Source organism: Sinocyclocheilus grahami, unplaced genomic scaffold (assembly GCF_001515645.1).
Source record: "Sinocyclocheilus grahami isolate Dianchi unplaced genomic scaffold, SAMN03320097.WGS_v1.1 scaffold324.1, whole genome shotgun sequence".
Taxonomy (NCBI): domain Eukaryota; kingdom Metazoa; phylum Chordata; class Actinopteri; order Cypriniformes; family Cyprinidae; genus Sinocyclocheilus; species Sinocyclocheilus grahami.
Window position 1 is genome coordinate 794,246 of NW_015505503.1, and position 20,425 is coordinate 814,670.

The 20,425-nt window shown below is 37.3% G+C and overlaps 3 protein-coding genes across 5 annotated transcripts in view; all 3 read right to left on the reverse strand.

Annotated features, from left to right (window-relative positions):
* smurf2 (SMAD specific E3 ubiquitin protein ligase 2) overlaps positions 1-3,460 on the reverse strand; it is a 64,071-nt gene extending 60,611 nt beyond the window's left edge. For 2 of the 3 annotated variants that reach the window (XM_016294820.1, XM_016294819.1), the window contains exon 1: positions 3,031-3,460. In XM_016294820.1, the coding sequence (XP_016150306.1) occupies positions 3,031-3,082 (52 nt within the window). In that variant the 5' untranslated portion in view covers positions 3,083-3,460. The remainder of the gene's footprint in view (positions 1-3,030) is intronic. The other variant, XM_016294821.1, reaches the window with a different exon arrangement.
* An 870-nt stretch (positions 3,461-4,330) lies between these two features.
* kpna2 (karyopherin alpha 2 (RAG cohort 1, importin alpha 1)) lies at positions 4,331-9,940 on the reverse strand. Its single transcript, XM_016294823.1, has 11 exons — positions 9,844-9,940; positions 9,625-9,726; positions 9,375-9,515; positions 7,458-7,543; positions 7,101-7,369; positions 6,914-7,008; positions 5,979-6,242; positions 5,484-5,717; positions 5,210-5,392; positions 4,844-4,993; positions 4,331-4,573 (listed from the first exon to the last, which is right to left on the reverse strand). Exons 2-11 carry the CDS (start codon positions 9,688-9,690, stop codon positions 4,484-4,486), a joined length of 1,578 nt encoding a protein of 525 aa, XP_016150309.1. The 5' UTR covers positions 9,691-9,726; positions 9,844-9,940; the 3' UTR covers positions 4,331-4,483.
* Positions 9,941-11,218: 1,278 nt separating this feature from the next.
* LOC107602285 (nucleosome-remodeling factor subunit BPTF-like) overlaps positions 11,219-20,425 on the reverse strand; it is a 39,894-nt gene continuing 30,687 nt past the window's right edge. Inside the window, exons 25-33 of the mRNA XM_016294745.1 lie at positions 20,095-20,105; positions 19,305-19,387; positions 18,838-19,063; positions 17,852-18,132; positions 16,524-16,697; positions 16,243-16,435; positions 14,799-14,883; positions 14,373-14,559; positions 11,219-11,851 (exon numbers count right to left, since the gene is read on the reverse strand). Of these exons, the coding sequence (XP_016150231.1) occupies positions 11,815-11,851; positions 14,373-14,559; positions 14,799-14,883; positions 16,243-16,435; positions 16,524-16,697; positions 17,852-18,132; positions 18,838-19,063; positions 19,305-19,387; positions 20,095-20,105 (1,277 nt within the window). The 3' untranslated portion in view covers positions 11,219-11,814. The remainder of the gene's footprint in view (positions 11,852-14,372; positions 14,560-14,798; positions 14,884-16,242; positions 16,436-16,523; positions 16,698-17,851; positions 18,133-18,837; positions 19,064-19,304; positions 19,388-20,094; positions 20,106-20,425) is intronic.

Here is a 20,425-nt window from a genome sequence, read left to right on the forward strand (position 1 = left end):
CCGATACCGATAACCGATTCTTCTTTATTTTTGAAAGCCGATAACCGATATGTTGGCCGATAACTCTATATCCAAATTGTTATATACTTTTTGAGAGCCTGATTACAAAAAAGGTCTCATCATTAAAAGCCACATCCCAAACACTTCAACATAAGCAGCCTAGTTTGAACGGTGTACGTTTTAAAAATATTTTTACTCTCCCATTACCAAATTTAGTCATAAAAAAGTCTTACAAATAAATAAAATAATGCATAAATAATGCAAACAAGTCACTGGACATCATTACACGTGTAAAGAATCAAAATGAATGCGCCATAGATCAATAAAACGGAATAGCCTCTGCACGGACAATAATTAAATGATTTTAATTACTAAACCATATTGTTGATGAAAATAATAAGAGAACAATACAAGTGGTTGTTGTTATTAATAATATATCAATGATTTTGAAAAAGTAACAAATTAATACCACTGTTTTAAATAGCAGCCGTTGAGCTGCGCGTGCTGAAGCTGAAGAGCTGAATGAACACGGTAACCTGAAGCGTTTTGCTGGCAGCTTATTTAACGGAAATGCATCCTGAGATTAATATTAATACCACATAAACATAATATTACAACTTATATATGTACAAAATGACGCAGTTATTGCATGCTATAGTCAGAATGTGTGATCCTGTTGTGGATGCGCTCTTCCCATAACAACGCGCTGAAACACGGCAACTAAACCCAAAGAATTCACAACGTTTTATTATAATAATGTTCTCATTAGAATGTTATATACACAACATTCCCAATCATAGTTATTAATGTTGTGCACTGCTGTTTGAGCTGCGTGCGCTGAGCTAAAGATGATCACCGGTAAACTGAAGCGCTCTTTTAACTTAACCAAACGCATTCTATGAGATAAATCAGATATACATCAAATAAACACAATATTATAACGTACAATTGCACAAAAGGCTGCAAACGAACAGCGCGCATCTGAAGTGTCTCTGAAGGAAATAATGCATTATTTATCGGCTTTAAGATATCGGCCAAATTTTCTTATCAGGCCGATACCGATAACAGAAAAAATGAGCCGATATGGGCCGATACCGATATGGTGGCCGATATATCGTGCATCCCTAATTTTAATAAATAAAATTGTAAACAACTGCAATTTGTAAACAAATGCCAACAATAACTCGGACAAAGGTGCAGAAAAAAACACATTTATCAGTAGAGCTAGATTAAGAAACCGATACAGATAGTCGATGAAAGATCGATGCTCAAACAAAATATCGGTCAGACCAAATGTTGGTCAATATAAGTTATTTATACAGTGCAGTCCATTGGCATTTTTTGTGCGAGTAAATCTATAACGAGTTCTATCGCACTCTTCATCTTCAAAAACGTGACTATATTTGGTTAATCCCCACTAACTAGTAGGCTAATTAGTGTAATATTTTACAGAGCCAAACATTTCAAATACAACGATGAGATCAAACACTTGCAGTCTAGCATTAATGTGATTAACACAACACCCACATTTTGCATTTTGGCGCAAATGACTGCATAAAAAGTAACGTTGCGCATTAAATTTGCACTAGGGATGTAAGGATTACCGGTTTGACGATAAATCATGATAAAAATCCCGACGGTTAGTATTACCGTTTCATATTTTAATTATCATTAAAGTCGTATTAGATTACCGCGATTTGAACAACTCACGATAAATAAATACTGTCCTGCATAAAGCACAGTTTTCAGTAACAGTCTCGCGTGCGCACAGCACACAGAGTAGTTTCGTTTTGAGTGAAAATAGGGCGGAAAAGCTGGGAGGTTTTAAAAGAGTGCTAAGGGAATTATACAAATGAATATATGAATTAATTATATGAATGTACCTCTGAAGGTTCTGAAGTCTTCAGAAACGATTCGATGGCATTTTGGTTTCATCTTCGCTCCATGTAATACCTAAAGGAAGTGTTTTAATCGCAATACTGCTTTGTCCACGGAGTTTACGGGAAACAGCTGTAATTCTGCTTTTCCATGAGCGCCACCTGCTGTCAGCGAGTGGATTTACAGAGACTTATATTAACATTCAGCCTGTGTGCAGTTTCTGTCCGGCCAAAAACAAACGGAATTTGCATGCCCTGCTGTTAATTTTGACCGGTTGATTAAAAATAAGCTTATGTGGATTCTACACATTTAAACCGTTCAGATAAGGTATCTAGAATTATTTATGGCGCAGATCAAATACATATAATCAGTTATTAATCAATTATCATTTTGTCTTAACTCCTTTCTTTATTTAAAGGCTGAAATGTGAGGTTTACCGTTTTATTGAAACGTCTTCAAAGCTTTATTTGAACATTAGATATTTGAACATGCTATTAAACTGTTGCCCAGTCAAGGTGTCATTTAAAATCCGAACATCCTTGGTTATGTTATTGTTTTAGTGATTATGCAAACAAAAAAAGTCATTTTATTTGTTGATTTTTAAATATAAAACTTGAAGTGATTTATGTGTTGGTACATTTTTGAACACCTCCAGCACATTTGAACAATACCGTGATAATACTGATAACCGTGATAATTTTGGTCACTATAATCGTGATAAGAAATTTTCATACCGTTACATCCCTAATTTGCACGTTTGGTAAATTACTAACGTTACACCGAATTTATGTCAATAAGCCATATTGTTGGCAGCGCCAATGGCTAATCTTAAATCCCTAGATCAGAGAGTCTGTAGCGGAGTGTATTCGCTTTAATAAGCACGTTAACAAACCTGGCAACCAATTTAAACAATGAACGCAAAAGAAAAATGAAATTGTTGCGTTCGCGCTCCATTTTGACGTTGGCCAGTCAGCTAAACAACGGTCGTACATACGCCATAAAGCAAAAACAAACAAGTATTATCTGAATATTAAACCCATTAGAGTCCTACTGAACAGAAGCCCACATGTAAAGACTGGAAACCACGATGACTTACAGCAATAGCTGCTAGCCAGCTTCAGATGAAACTCTACGATGTCGCACATTCCTTACCTGTTAAACGCAACTTAACGGGTCCATTTCTTCTAACTCCTTGATTAGACATGTCCTTGACCCTTATCCCGGCTGATTATTACAGAAAATGAGTTGAACGTGCTGTAGAGTTGCTCTCTGGTTGCCCTCAGCGCCAGTTTCACAGTGAACAGAAAATAATGGAGTCACGGTCCTGTGGCCCGGATGTGCACAGCCCTGCCATGTCTACATACATACACCCGCGCCGCGGCTTTTAACGCGCTCCTCGTATTTCTACCAAATCCACGACGTGCCCTCAAAAGATCCGCTTACAAAGACCTCCTGAAGCCCTTCGCATTTCCCACGAACGAGCCGCGCTCGGGTTCTGCCGCCATTGCAAGGAGACCTCGAGGGAAAGTAGTATCGCTTCAGGCGACCGAATTGAGGAAATGTGGTTTGGAAGGTGTCTGGCATCTGCTGAGCCACTAAAACCACCCAAACAGTGACTTCACACCCACTTCTTATTCATAGCACTGTGATCCTCACTTTAGCTTTATATATATATATATGCAGTGTTGGGGGTAATATATTACAAGTAACGCGAGTTAGGAAAGCAGATTACTTTTTTCAAGTAACTAGTAAAGTAACGCATTACTTTTTAATTTAGAAAGAGAATATCTGAGTTACCTTTTTCCCCCAATTTATTGAATAACAGCTCTCCTGTCCCCATGTTGAGAGAAATCAAATGTTACTGTACTTCAAAATATGAATACGCATCAATTCATCTCACTCACACAAAAAAAATTCAATATTCCTCAAAATAATGCAATTCAGAATATGACGCAAACCTGCAATAATATATCACAAACACAAATATGTATTTAATCCCATTCTATTAACCAATGTCTTTGCTTCTGACCGTCGATGATCCAGTTCAACCGTACTAATAAGCACAAATTACTCTAGACAAACATTTGTGTCTTTGTTTATTGCTGAAGTGTGTTGAAATGTATTCTTCTGCATTCTACTGTACGGACGTAAATTTACTTTCCCTTCAGCCTGAGGCTTATTCACTTCACTTTTGGTGTGAAAAGGCTTTTATATATAACTTTTTTTTATTTTAAAATCAAACAAGCAAGCCCTGTCCAGATTTAAAAAGTAACATTACTTCCCATAAAAAGTAATGTAATTACTTACTTTTTCATGGAGTAACACAATATTGTAATGCATTACTTTTAAAAGTAACTTTCCCCAACACTGTATATATGGCTACTAATTTTTCCACTTTATTTAGACTTAAAGTCTTGGAGAACGAAGATACACACGAATGAAAAACCACTTGTTCTTTTCCATTTTTATTTACAACAAATAAAATTGAAACAGATTTGTATGTACAAGTCAGAACATGAGGTCCTCACAAAGACAAACATGAACAAGACAAGCGGTTGGCAGAAATGTTCAGAACAATCATACAAAAATACCACGGTTTAGATATTTAGAAGTTGAAAGTGCTTGGGTTTTCATTGATTTGGAACGCATAGCCATCGGTTGTCTCTTCGGGGGCAACGCATTCGTCCTCTTCCTCCTGAAAAACAGAAATAAAAGCAGCAATTTAGGAAAAGCGGGCTTTCTAAGAAGTATAAGAAACAAAATGCACAAGGACAGCTAGTCAAACCACTTTCGAGAAGCTGAGAGACTAGTTGAGACAAATATAACGCAGTCAATTAACATGCAAATTGCTAAAACCTACACAATGCATAGTATATTGTCCACAGATGTGTTTGTCACATTCTTTGCACTTGGCTAATGAAGAGATTCTGATAATGCATGACTATAGATTTAACGTTCAACTGACCTCTCCAGAGAAGTACTTTTCAATGAGGTTGAGGGAGGCCTTGTAGACCATTTCATTTTCGTGGGACTGCAAAGCTTCTATTTTGTCCAGGCCGCCACATTCCTCAATCATCAGGGCCAGCTTTTCGACCTCACCAATCTTTTCACCAGCCTAAAATAAAACATAAAATCCCATATTTAAAGTTATGGATCTACTGTCATGTACATCCAAGTGAAACATTATCGGGAAAAAGAAATAAAATAAGTGGGTTCTATGCATCGGTTGTTGAGACTTGGGTTAATTCATCTGTGCATGTCTCAAGATATATAACATGCATTCAGAAAATAGATTGTGTGACTTCTTATTTCATGTCAACAGAAATCATACCAAAAAGATATTGGTGATTGCATCCAAGATGACAAGAATAGTTTTGCTGTCCTTAGTGGAGAGCAGGTTCAACAAGGGTTCTAGTACGTTGGCCTGAACAAGGTAAACCACTTGATCTACTGTGCCTCCACTGGTGTAGTTGGTCACTGCCCAAACAGCCTCCTTCTGGGTCTTGTAGTCACCCTGCACAAGTATGAGAGAAAAATGAGTTCAAAATAAATCATGGACACAGCTTCACGGACAAGTGTTCTACCGTGTTCTTGTGGCAACGCACCCGTCTGAGAACTTCCACCAGGTAAGGCACAATGCCAGCATTGATGACCTCCTGAATCTGATAGTCCCTGCCAGCCGTGATGTTGGACAGGGTCCAGGACGCCTCCTTTTGAATGTTGTTTTTATGGCGGCGCAGCAGAGCTGGGAACATGGAAAGAGCGCCAGCGTTGAGCACCACCTGGGTCTGTTCATCTGTACCAGTGACGATGTTACCAATGGAACGCAGTGAAGGGGTCTACAGGAAGAAAAATAATAGATAATAGAATTTAAAAAAAATAATAGAGCATATCAATACTTTAAACCAGGGGTGCCCAAACTCGGTCCTGGAGGGCCGGTGTCCTGCAGAGTTTAGCTCCAACTTGCCTCAACACACCTGCCGGGAAGTTTCTAGTATGCCTAGCAAGAGCTTGATTAGCTGGTTCAGATGAGTTTGATTAGGGTTGGAGCTAAACTCTTCAGGACCGAGTTTGGGCACCCCTGCTTTAAACTAACTTACCACAATGGAGAGCTCCCCTGATCCCAGCAGCTGCACCAGTCGAGGAACCACACCAATTTCCACCACAACCTCGATCCTTTCATTGGGCCCATCGGTCAGGTATGAGATGGCCCAGCAGGTGTCCGCTAGCACCTCCTTATCTTCATGATGCAGAAGGCGGAGAAGTGTTGGCAGCATCTGTTTCACGGCATCCAGAGGAGGTGCAGGGTTCTTATTGCGGCACAGGTTTGACAGGGTCCAGGTGACGTTTCTCAGGTAACCAGACTGCAGAAGAAGAAAGACCAGTCAGGACAAATTACTGAAGCTTTGAGGCCACCTACTGGTAAAGTATGCCCACTACAATTTAAATAGTGGTTTAAAACCAATAGTGATGAACCCCAAAATATAATGGGAGAAAAAAAAAAGTAACATTTACATTTATTAAATATTACAATTGTCATGAGACATCAGTCAAGTCAAGCCATGACATACAATCTGTAAAAGCAGTGTTCTCCATTTTTTGTACACGCATACATACACACATATACATAAAAATTAAGAATCAATAAAACCATACAGTTAATACATTTTATTTTATCAGTTTATTTAAAAGTAAACGGATTTATTTGATCTAATTTAATAAAATAAATAGAATTAATCAAACTTTAATTTAAATTATATTTGAATAGATTGTTTTTATTCCATAATAAATTAAAAATACTTTAATGATTTATTTTTAATCTCATGAATAAATTTAATTAAATATAATATTCACTTTTGAAAAAGATTAATATTAATATTTGTAACAAATATCTATTTTTAAAATAAACATCTAAAATGTAATTTAATAAAAATAAACCTAATATTTCATCATTCAATATTAATAAACACTTCAATAAAAATAATTTTAAATGTAAAAATAAATATTATTAAAACAATAATAATAATAATCTTACAGGAAATACTGAGAAATCAGGAACAGCCAGCAGAGCTAAGAGGGGGGCAACCGCACCATGTTTAATGACTTGATCTCTGTATGCAGAGCCATCACCTACAAAGACGAAAGAGCAAAAATAAATTCATACAACCAAGTTAACAAAAATCCCTACATCTCATTGAGCAGAAATGCTACTGGCCACCCACCAGCAATGTTTCCAAGGGCCCAGATAGCCTGCTCGCTAATATGAGCGTGCGGTGAAGAGATGAGGCTGATGAACGCTGGAACAGCCCCTCCCTCAACCACAGCACTGGTCTGGTCAGATGTCCCAGATGCAATGTTAGTCAGAGCCCAGGCTGCCTCAAACTGTATGGGAGGAGACTCGGTTAAGCTCAGGAAGCTCACGAACTTGGAAATCAGACCAGCGCTGATGATACGGTCAATAGGTGGATGCCTCTCTCTTGACAGCAACTTCCTGTATTTCAATTGGACAAATCATAACATGTAAAACAGTTGAAATGAATGCATCTCTTTGCATGCAAATGCCATCTTTTAAGCATTACCTGGCAGCTTGGGTGGCCTGGACCTGAGTCTCCAAGTTATTACTGTTCACACCATTTACAATCTCCTCCACCGTCCAGTGCAGAGCCTGATAAAACACAATCATATCTTATGACTTGTAATACCTAAACAGCATGTATACATTCATCAATAACGAATGATTACGTGCATTAAAGGGGTAATATGATGCGATTTCAAGTTTTCCTTTCTCTTTGGAGTGTTACAAGCTGATTGTGCATAGATAAGATCCCTGAAGTTGCAAAGACTAAAGTCCCAAAGAGATATTCTTTATCAAAGTTAAGACTCTGCCACGCCCCCCTATAACAGCTCATTCTAACACGCCCCCACATATCTACCTCACTATGTGGGAATATTTGCACAATGCCGCCCAAATGTTCACGCAAAGAAGGCGTAGTTTCAGAAACCGCAGTTAGTGTTGAAGCAGCCATGTCAGGGAGACGCTGTGTGTTTCTAGGCGAAAGCAAAAGCACTTTATTTGGCTTTCCGAAAGTAGATGCATTTAGGAATCTTTAAGATTACTTACAACAGAACAGCAATGCATTTTATGGACGACCGTTTCGTGAACCTAGGAGAGGAGGTCATTCTGACTTTGCTATGACAATCTGGCGCTTCTGAATCAGCTACTGTTTTGTTATTAGTTTAAGTATTTGCTATTGACTGTTCAAATGCGGAGTTTTGCGCATCGTGTGCACGAGCGCGCGAGAGAGAGAGCGAGCGAAAGACATCACAGTGGAGTCATCTGTCTTAAGGGGCAGTCACACTAGACTTTGATCGTGCAAATTTTTTTCGGACGCCGCTGCGATATGGGCGGGAGCAGGTTATGACATCATGCGCCAAGGTTATCACAACATGGATTCAGATGTGCTTGTACCGTCTTTTGTGACGGCGCCGACTCGGAATGAGTTCCATTCTTTAATTCAGGAGCATCGGCTGGATGAGGATCGCCACAAGGAGTACTTTCGGCTCTGTCATATTTTATTACCTTTTTTTTAACTATAGTGAATAAACTATTAATGAATGAAATGTTCAAGGTGTCTGAATAAATTTTGGTTTGACTGTACATATATAAAATACATTAAGTGCTGTAGGTTTTTCCCTTTAAATAGGTCATTTTATACATTCTTGAGGTGTGCAACATTTTTATTCTGAAAATATAAAATAACGAACAACATTAAGTAATTTAATACACTTGTGTATAGTAATTATATTGTACACACACACACATACATATACATACACACTTTTAAAGATGTATTATATAAAATAGGACGCTGCGCTACAGCTAAAATTAGCGCTTCCTCCATTTTTGAAGTTCTGTACAGAGGTCACGCAGTGACGTATCGATCTTCTACTGGTCACACGTCTTCACGTGATGCGAATTCGCAGGTCAGAGTTCACCACACCTGAACTTTGGAACGCAGCAAAACGCGAAATTTTTCACATGCGTATGAATGGAAGTCAATGGAACGAAAAGTGCAGTGTGACCGCCCCTTTAACCGTGGCTTGTGTACTGCAAACACATACCAGCTTCATCACTGTGTCTGTCACGCGACTCTGTCCCCCTTTCGGGCTCTGTCTTTACATCTATTTTGAAAGATGAAGCTGCGATTATGGTAAGGGGGCGTTACATTTCCGACGAGTGCTTGCGGTGTTCGGCCAATCACAATGCACTGGGTCAGCTGGCCAATCAGAGCAGACTGCGCTTGTCGGAAGGAGGGACTTTGTAGAAAACGAAGCGTTTGAGAGAGGCGGGGCATAGAGGACCTACAATAATGTACAGTATTTGAAAAAGAATGTGTTTTTTGAACATTAAAGCATGTCAACATATTCTGTTACACCAAATAATGATCTTTTAAAAAAGCATCACATGACCCCTTTAATATGGATCATCTACATACCTGACCGTTCTGGCTTTTCTCTTGAAGAGGAGAGGTGGCCTCGTCCGGTAGACTGCTCACGTTTCTCCTTTTCAAAATCTGCTCGTCTTTCTTTGCTTTGCGAAGTTCAACATTGACTTCGACCCTGCGACGTCTCAGCTCCTACATTATTAAAGCATTGGACATCTTTTACGAGCGGAACTGCGGCACATTTGAAAGAAAACAATCGATACCAGCACTTTTTGTTGTATCGTTTGGCAAAACTGCTTACGGTTGCGTCTCTTCCTTTGTTTTTGAACTGAGTGAGTCGTGGACTGTTCTCATTGGCGGCAGACATTTTGATGAGGTTTGATTAATCCCAGTATATCGCAACCTGAAACAGAGAAACGCGTTCGTGAACATATCAACCTCGTTGTAGCACTCAGTTCTGAAATTAGAAACGCATACTTAAGAATAAACGATATTATAACGCTACTGAGGAGGAACTTACCTTTCTTCCCAACCAAAGGAGTGTGGCGGCGGAAGTCTGAAACAGACCTTTAAATTCGCGCTATGAAGAATCTCATTGGTCCGTTCGAGCAAAAGCATTTTCCTATTGGACCGTTTTGAAAAATCACACTGCTGGCGAGGGGACGAAGCTTACGACGTATTAACGCGAGATTTGGCGAGAATGCCAAACAAGATTTCTGGCAATTAATTTCAAGATTTTATCCTTTAAAAAGAAACGAGCTTGTTATTGTGTAAACACTAAATTATATCTAAATGTGTATATTTAGTATATAATTAAACACACATTCATATTTGACATTTTTTATTAGATCGTTTTATTAATTTGATCATCTGAATTAACGATCTCTATAAATATTTATGACGGTTGCTTACAAAAACCTGATTATTGAAAATGTTTTCAGTTGACTCTGGAGAAGTGGTTTCAAATAGTTGTTGGTGGTTTTTACCCACAATCATGACATTAAACAATACTGCAGTGTGTATAAATGTAAAGGCTATTAAATGATGTGCTGTTATGATTATTAAATATACCGTTTCTGTTTAAATCAATTTCATCATAAATAAATCTACTGAAAGCACTTTGGTTACAAGGCATGTATGTGTGACAAGGGGGCGGGGCGAAACCGCTCAAAGTTGAATTCTGATTGGTCAGCGACGACCACGCTTGGCTTTCTCAAATTTGAAATATATAGAGCCTTTAACACCACGTGTTACAGTATACAGAACGCATTTATGCATTGTGTGCTGAAAAAAACAAGGATTTAGTATTTCTGTAAATTAAATAATCCTTCTTGTTGGCGTAATAATCATATTTCTAATAGGCAATTATTTGTTTGATAGTGAAAGCAACTCAGAAACCGGTTAACGGTAACACACAACTTGCCAGTTGTTAGTGAAACTTTTAATTCATTAAAGCAATTCATTAATCTACGATTTGAAGATCACACGTGTATAAGCGTAGGATTGTAGGCTTGAAACAAATGATCCCAAAATATACAAACAAAGTCTTTATAGAAGTATCCCAATTCTATTCAGATCAGAGATGGGAACAAAACATGGTTATTGCCATACAAATTCTGCAAGATGGGAAAAGTGCACTTCAAAATATAACACAAAAACGTTTACTGTAATAAGTATATCCTTAACTATGAACATGAGGAAAATATGTGGTTCATTTTGTGCCTTTTAACACAAACAAATCTAGACAAAACATTAAGAATTGTGTTAGATCATTTATGTATCTACAAGTACACCATCTTAAAAAGAAATCCAATGATTTAAAAAAAAAATCTGAACTGCCAGATGGTTTAGGGGTCTAATAATTTTCAAATGAAGAGAATATAGAGACATCTTAATCAATGTAGAAGAGAGAATCCTGTCCCCTCCATTTATTTGTTTCATATACATCAATATTTCTTCAGTTGTAATACAAAAAAAAAAAAGAAAGAAAGACAAGTTATACAAACAGGATACCTTCTTGACTAGTACTTTCATCAGTCCTCAATGCATTTTTAGAGCAACACTTTCTTAGTTTAAGTAACTTGATCAACCCCATTGCTTAAAAACCAATTAGCAGATTGCGTCCACATTCCACTTCTGTAGTAGTATGCTGAATCATATAAAGGGGGGGAAAAAAACAACTGGTGCACCATGATAGACTCCTGCTGTCCTGGAAAATGCGAACATGATTCCGGAGGGGTTTTAAAAACTCACAAATACATTTTTTGTAGGGATTTAATCCTCAAAGAAATCCAATAGGAGAGCATCCCAGTCTAAACTCACTGCTTTAACAACCAAACATGTAAACCGTCCATTCTTGATCCGAACCCACAGCATTTATGTCCGATATTCCACCAAACGCTGTGGCTATGTGCGGTGCTGGCTGACTGGGACAGAGTTCCATCTTGAATGAAATGTTCAGAGTTTATTTAGAACAGCATGTGGTTGTATTCTATGAGGCTGATGACTGTAGTTTGTTGTTATGAGACCTAGAGAATACAGAGAGAATGAGGTTAAAAGCCCTTTGGTTTTATTGAACATTCACAAATAAAGGTGGAAAATCAAGTCTACAGCACAGAGAAAAATAGCCTCGGGGTTAAAGGAATGGCAGCCATGTTGGCATAATACAACGGGAATGCCTTCAGTCATTTAAATTGGTGCTGGTTTCAACCTAAATTTAGAAGAAATGAAAAACAAACAAAAAGCAATTTCAACCTTTTTTTAAAGCATGGTCCTTTATTTCAACATTGAAATCCCAATAAAAGGATTTAAAACTCTTTATTTTGCTTCATATTCACGCAAACCGAAAGTGCGCAGATTCTGCGCAAGTTATAAAGTTGCACAAATTTTCAGCAAATTCTCAATGTCTCAATGAACACTCGGACAGATCAGCGAACCAGCTGAAACAAACATGTCGTTAAGCACATTACAAAGAAATTAACTGAACAGAAAAGTCTTAAAATGCCTTTAATCAGCCAATCCATGTGATAAATATGATCATGCATCCATGTAAACATCATAAATAACATCATGTGATCAGCAAACGTAATGGGTAAAAAAAACAAAAAAAAAAACAGGATCAGCATTTCCCTTGATTTCTGTGTGTTCATAGTGCTTCAACATGGCTGCCGATTGTCAAAGGCTTCACTGGAGTTCTGGCTTTTATTGACAGGTTCTCCAAACGGTTTTACTCATTTGACTTAAATGTACATCAGCTTCCACTGTTAATAAAACAGCAAGTTCCATGATTCTCTAATACAGAATGACTCCGCCCCTTCAGCCACTATGACTTATGATAATCTGCAAGAAAGGATAATGGATTGAATGAATGGCATGCATGAACCACAAACACAAACGGTTATGTTATCAGCATACAGTCAATGAAATAAGGACAGGAATAAGAGGATGAAATGCCAGCCAGAGAAGTGGAAGGTTAGTTTACCACTAAATTGCCTCTGAATTAAAAAATATATTTAAAGCAGAAACATTCATGAAGTCATGAAGACAAGCAGATACAAAACAAAACTGGATAAGCCAATGCAATGGAAAAGACTGATGAAAATTGTGAAATCAACACAAGAGCAAACTAAACCGTACAATGCAGTAGGGCTGGGTTTTGACACAAATTTCACGATTCAATTCTTATTCACAAGCTTGTGATTCGATTCAATATGGATTATTTTGGATATACATCAGGTACAGTACATGACTAAATTTGCTCAAGGAAAAATAATCTCTTAACTAATGCTGTAAAACATACACGAGTCACTTGGTAATACATTATTATAATATTGAAGGTTAAAACTGACAGATTTGTTTGCTTAAATTACACTTAATGAAGTTTTTATAATAAAATAAGTTACAATTACATAATAATATTTCTACTTCAATTCATTGAAGAACATTAAAAGTTATAATGAATATATTATCTGGTGCATATATTTAGCAAAATGCTCCTCTCTACAGTAAATTTTTCTAGCTGACTAATGAGTTTATGGTCACCGAATATGTTTTTTCTGAGGTAAATGTGATGTTACGCAATATTGTGTACAAGACTTTATATTGACGTCTTTGCGCGGCTGAAAAACTGATTGAGTGATTACATGAGACAGGATACGGATTGTAAAGTTGTACTCTTTCTTTTAACTTACCTTCGGATGTTTAGTCATGTTTATTTTTGTGCTGAAACTGGTATTAATATGGAGGAGATGATCAGTTCACGTGCGCCTCGCGCTGCCGCTTTTATTGAACCGAGGCGCGCTGCGCTACAGCGATCACTCCAGTCCACATTAAACAGCGCCAAAACGGCATTCATGAACATAATTTGAAATCTGAGACTTTGTTTCATATTAAAAGTACCAAAGCACAATGCTTATTGCGATTTATTGTATGGAAGGTGCCCTTCAATGTTCCATCCATTAACTGAAAACAGGCCAGACTAATCGATTCTTGGGATTTAAGAATCGATATCGTTTCGTAAAAATGAGAATCAATTATAATCGAGATATCGATATTTTTTACCCAGCCCTTCAATGCAGTGACAAATTTAGTACAAAAAAACTAATACTACGGCCAAAAAATTAATTTAAAAAACCTTACCTGTGGTAAACCCACTGTTACAGCTTTTTATGTAAACCGATATATCGGTTTGACCATTTTTTAAATCGATATTTACGATTTTCAAACTATTTGGTTAACAGTAATTTTAATATTCCACAGAAACATATTTAATGTATTTTTTCAAATATGTAGCTTAACATTTAAAATAAATATGAATGTGAATGAATATTTTTAAATAATTTAGAAAAAGAAAAGGAAAAACTAAAATCAGTTAAGCATATCGGTTACGAGAAACATAATCTGTATCCGTTTTGGTCTTAAATTGATTTCGGTTCGTAACAACATGACGGTAAGTGAATGACAGAATTTTTATTTTTGGGTGAACTAATCCTTAAATGTCCTAAAAAGCATCCTATGCTGCTAAATTATGTGTCTGTGAGCAGACGTTACCTGCTTGCTTTGAAAGCTTTGAGTTTCTGTACAAAGAAAGACTCCAGGAACTCAGCACACTGGTAAAAAGGCGAGTCGCTGGGATTGTAGTAGCGGCAGTTGTCAAAGATTTTGGTCACGTCCGCTACGAACTCTGTGAGTTTGCTGTAAAAGCGCTTCTGGATCCTCTCCTCCATTGTAGAAAGGTCTGCAGATAACAGACACACAAGGGAAGCAGAAAATAATGAAAATCATTACTAAAACACACAAAATGCTAATTCTTCAGTGTTACTTCTAAATCATTTATGAAAAAAAATATATAAAATAGTATGTTAATAGTTTAAGAATGACCTTAAAACTTAAACAGAAATGTACATATAACCAAAGAGAATATTATACAAGTCACAAAATAATTCTGGTCATACAAAAGAGAAGAAGAACTCTTACCCATTGGTTCCTTGATGATCCCATAATAATCTGGAGCATCATTTGGATCCACTGGTTCCAGGAATGGCCACGCCATCTTATGGGACTAACATACATATAAAATGATTATAAGATTAGAGCCTTTCGCACCGCTTTAGTTCCAGAACTAATGGCGCTTTTCCACTGCGTGGTACGACTCTGCTCGGTACGGCTCAGTACGGTACGACACGGCACGGCTCGGCTCGGTTTGCGTTTCCACTGCAGTTTAGTATCGCTTTAGAATGGGCGGGATTATTCACATGTCGTTATAGTTGAGGCGCCTTTACTGCCGCGACTTCTAAAAAACGTTTTCATTCCGCGTCGCCCCATCAAGCTCTCGCTGGATCCGCTCCTCTGCTATCAACGAGAGGAACGTCTGTTCTTCTGCAACAGGGGGAACAGCCACTTATTGGTTATTAAAAAAAGGTGCGCTCGTTCAAAACAGTTGCGTTCGATCCTTCGCTGGGCTGTGCTGATTTAAATCTAGCGGGTCTGTTTGTGTCTCATGTCTCAAGTTCAGTGACGCAGGTAGTGACGATTTTCTCTGGCCAATCAGTGATCAGCAGAGTTTACACGTCACGTTTTGGTAACGGTACGGTACGCTTGGAACCCCAACCGAGGTGGTACTAAAAAAAGTGCCAGGTACCAGGTACTGTACCCAGTGGAAAACCCCCAAAAAGTGAACCGTACCGAGCCGTACCGTGCCGTACCATGCAGTGGAAAAGCGCCATATATGTACAGAACTAAAGTACTGGGACGATTTTGCGCTAACTATTTCCCAGTACCATTTAAAGGGTTGCATTCGCGGAGGGCGTTTTCATACGCGTTTGGCCAATCAATGTCTACTTACGTCACGATTAGTACCAGTTGTGCTGGTTAGACCCTGCTCCGGAGTAGGAGCTAATTTGGTTCTCGAAAAAGGCAGTCTGGTACTAAAATCGCACCCAGTTCCGGCGGTGCGAAAACGCCAAAAAGTGGGTAGTTCCACAATTAGTTCTGGTACTATGAAAAGGTTCCTGCGGTGCGAAAGGCCCTTTTCACACAGAATCAGTTCCTATTGGCTTCCATTATATTTTTTGATCATACAATGAAAGTCAATGGGAACTGAACGTTACACACATTCTTCAAAATACTGTCAGAAGAAAGAAGCTCATACAGTCTTGGAACATCGTTAGGGTGAGTAAACGATGACAGATTTTTCATTTTGGGGGGAACTGTGATTTAAATATTGTGCAATTCCATACAAGTGTTTTCTGTAAAGCAGCTAAAGGTAAAGTTTATTACAACCAGACAATTGCTTGCTTTTGTTAGGACTATAACCAAACAAATTAAGGGTTAAAATCAACCAGTCAAACAATTTTGCATCGTGTCCCATTCCAAACTAAACACCAGCTCTTGAACAGCCTTGAAAAGATGCCATACGAACCTGTAAGGAGCGCAGGATCCGCTTCAGCCCCTCGTAGTCTTTGTCTGTGAGCGGCGTCAGGACCGTCATGGCATCCTCTGTAGACTGGCACTGCGGACACACATACTCGTCGATATGTGTAGCTTCGCTCTGTAGGATGCCCACGCAGCGCCCGTGGTACCAGTTCTGACAGCGATCGCAACCGATGTAGAACCTGAAGAAGCATATCAATCATATCAGAAACTGTGCTTCCACATGCAGCTTTTGAAATACATGTGATGAGACTGCAGATGCGTGATTACTGGGACTCGTCGTATGGAGTTCTGCAGATGCAGTAGAGCTCCTCTGTGCTTCCCTCCTGAGCTCGTTTACATTCTGAACAAATGTAGTCATCCATCTTCTTGGCCTCTTTCTCGGTGATGCCCACACACTCTCCATGATACCAGTTAGAGCAGAGGTCACAACCGATGTAGAACCTGCATCAACAGCAAACCAACATTAGATTCTTTCATCTGATGTTCTTAGACATCACGTCTTTTATGAAAAATCGTATTAATATTTTTACAGCTTCAGTAGCATGATTTACATTTATTAAGCCAAATGCTTTTATTTAGAGTGTTCAACTGTTTGAGGTTCAGAAACAAATTACACAGAAGTGTACTGTTTTACCAAAATTGTGAATTTAAAGTGACTTTTAACGGTCTTTCCACTGTGTTAAAACAAGTCTTGTGATGCCAAACTCTCTTTTTTTTCGGAAAGTTTGGATGCACAAATTAGTTTTACATTATATTTTGAGTTTTCAGCAAAAATAGTAATATTGTTTCCTTTTTTAAAATCTTAGCATATGTGTATATATTTTAATGCCAAAACACTCAGAATATTAAAATAAAATAAAATAACCAATTTAAAAAACACCTGATAAATAGGTGTATTAAAAATCTTATTGAATGTTTAGATTTTTCATGTCAAAAAATCTAAATCTCTCTCTTTATATATATATATATATGTATATATTATCTTCGTGTATGTTTATATTTTTCATGCTAAAATTTGAACTTGTGGTGTAAATACTCTACATAGTGTAATTAAAGAAAATAAATAAATAAATGATTAATATTAATATAATAAATAAATAAATAAAATAAATGATCTAACAAATCAAAACACACACACACACACACACACACACACACACACACACACACACACACACACATTCGTGTATGTTTATATTTTTCATGCTAAAATTTGAACTTGTGGTGTAAATACTCTACATAGTGTAATTAAAGAAAATAAATAAATAAATGATTAATATTAATATAATAAATAAATAAATAAAATAAATGATCTAACAAATCAAAACACACACACACACACACACACACACATTAAAAGGAAACAAATAGATATATTGTTTCCTTTTAAAATCGAATTATATATGTTTATATTTTTCAAGGCAGAAATTTGAGCTTCTGGTGTAAATATTCAAAATGATGTTATTTAAAAAAAAAAATAAAATAAATAAATTATATTAATGATAAACACACAAAAGAGAGAAAAAGAATTCCTAACAGAAACAAAAACCCATTTGACAACCCCCTAAAATCGCAGGAAAATAAAATGGTCATACTTCGACTCATCGTAAGGCGTCTTGCAGATGCAGTATAACTTGATGTCCCTCTTGCTGTCCTTTGAGGTAGTGGAGATCATCTTTTTGCGCTTGGACTTGGAGGTGTCTCTCTCCTCTTCTCGCTTGCGTTTGTGCGCGGAGGGGGACGTGACCGTGGCCGTGTACGAGGAGAGCCCGCTGTGCACGTGTGCGCTGGCGGCAGCTGCTGCAGCTTGTGCAGCCGCAGCCTGAGCTTTCTCCTTCTCCCGCCGCAGTTTAATGAGATCGCGCTTCAACTCCTCCTACAATGAAAGGAAACATGAAAGGACTCAACATACGCAATGTAGCTTCAACTGTCTATTTGGCAAGTCTGATGTGGTGTTGATAGTGTGTGTGTGTGTGTGTGTGAGTAAAGCTGAGATGTGGGCGAGAAATGAAAGCATTCGTCGCTATTGCCAGATTCCCACAGCTAATATAGTCATAAACGAGGAAAAACAGTCCTTAATTACTGTTTGTGAACACACACTATCTGTCAAAAGTTTGCGGTCAAAAGATTTAAAAAAAAAAATGTTCTCGAAAGAAGTCTCTTATGCGCACCAAGGCTGCAGTTCAAAAATCCAGTAATAACAGTAATATTCAGAAATATTATTTCAATTCAAAATAACTTTTTTCTATTTGAATATATTTTAAAATATAATTTATTGCTGTGATGCAACGCTGAATTTTCAGCATCATTACGCCAGTCTTCAGTGTCACACGATCCTTCAGAAATCATTCTAATATGCTGATTTCCTGCTCAATAAACATTTAATATTATGGACTGCATTTATTATTTATTAAATGAGTTTATTATTTAATTATATAATTTAATACTTAATTTATTTTGTAAAAAAAAAAAGAAAAAAACTATTTTTAACAGTAGTATACACACATCTTGAATTAAAAATCTCAGATCAGTGAAAATCAAATATATTTGATGAAGTTTGCGCACTTCCTGTTCCTCTCACCTGCACTTGCAGCTGTAGTTCTTTATCAAGCAGAGCTCTTTTCTTCAGGATATCAGCCTTGAGCTGCTCCTTGTGTTTGAAGAGCAGAGCTGACAGCTTGCTGGCGTTCTGCTTGCTGCGCTTTTGCTCCACAGACTCCTCCCGTTTCCTCTTTTTGGCCGCCTGCCTCTCGTCCTTATCGATTTTATCCAGGATGAACTTCATCACCTGGTTACAGACAATCATCCTGCCCGGACAGACGAAAGACAATGGATTGGGTTGATTAAAGCCAGTCTATTCTTAAGTGAGACTTCCATTAATACGGCTTCAGTTGCTTATGGTTTATCTGTGGTGCACACGTTACAAAGATAATGAGTCTAAATAATGCTTCATGTTAGTTGACATTTAAAATCACTGAAGTTTTAGCACAGAAAGTCACTTGGAAAGTGGGGAAAAAGGAAGATCGACAACATATATAAAGTATTTACCTCTGGTTCTCCTCTCTTTCAGCAGGAGTCATGGTTTTCTTCTGTTTCAACTGCTCTATGGCCACATTCTGCTTCTGAGCCACCTAAGCGAAAACAAGAAGTGCTTAACATGTTAACGCTCCATACAGATGGAAAGCTTCAAAACAACAGGTAACACCATCAGTCAGGATCGTAACTACTGTAATGTCACGTTTCCCTAGTAAATGCATTTATTTAGTGGGAAATCATGTAGTGCAGGACTTGAACTTTCAAATCCATTAGGTATCTCAGATACTTTAACTGCTTTGCATCACAGGGTAATTACTCATTTAAAATACTTACATTTATTTTATGAAATACACACATGTATTTAAATTGGTTTATGTACTAACATATCAACACATAAGAAATAAAGGTTGATCGAATTTGGATTTTGACAATACAATAATGTGTTTCAAGAGTTTGAAAAGTGCAAAGCACACATTTCTTTAAATCATCACATTTCGCAGTTTAATAATCACATTAGGTCATATTGCAGTTCCTGTTTTTCCATCCCCAAATTTAAGACTTCTTAATAAAGACTTTTGTTCCATTTGTTCCAACTTTTTATGACCTTAAATTGATCAAACTGAATATGAAAATTTTTTAAGGACTCACAGGAACTCATTTTTTCCCCCTGCATTTGATTAGCAGAGAAGTTATTTTAAAAAGTTACGGCATTTTCATGAAATATAACGAAGACTTTTTTCTATTAGAATAATGTGCACTGATGAATTGTAACAATAAAATCCTTATATAGACCATCTTTAACCTTGTAATCATCTGTCCACAAAAAAAGCATAAATGGCACATGATGCATTCCCGAATGTACATTAAACTCAAATTAATTGCATTTACTGTGAACCGAGCCGCTCTGAAACACTGAAAAAAACTGGATCATGAGCTGCTCGCGTGTAAGAATACAGTGTAAGCTTCACTATGAAACACAAAAACTACATACTTGTTCAATTAAAATACACACTGCAGAAAGAAACTATTAAAAAATATTCAGAATTGATATGCGTGTATGTATGTATATATATATATATATATATATATATATATATATATATATATATATATATATGTGTGTGTGTCGCGTT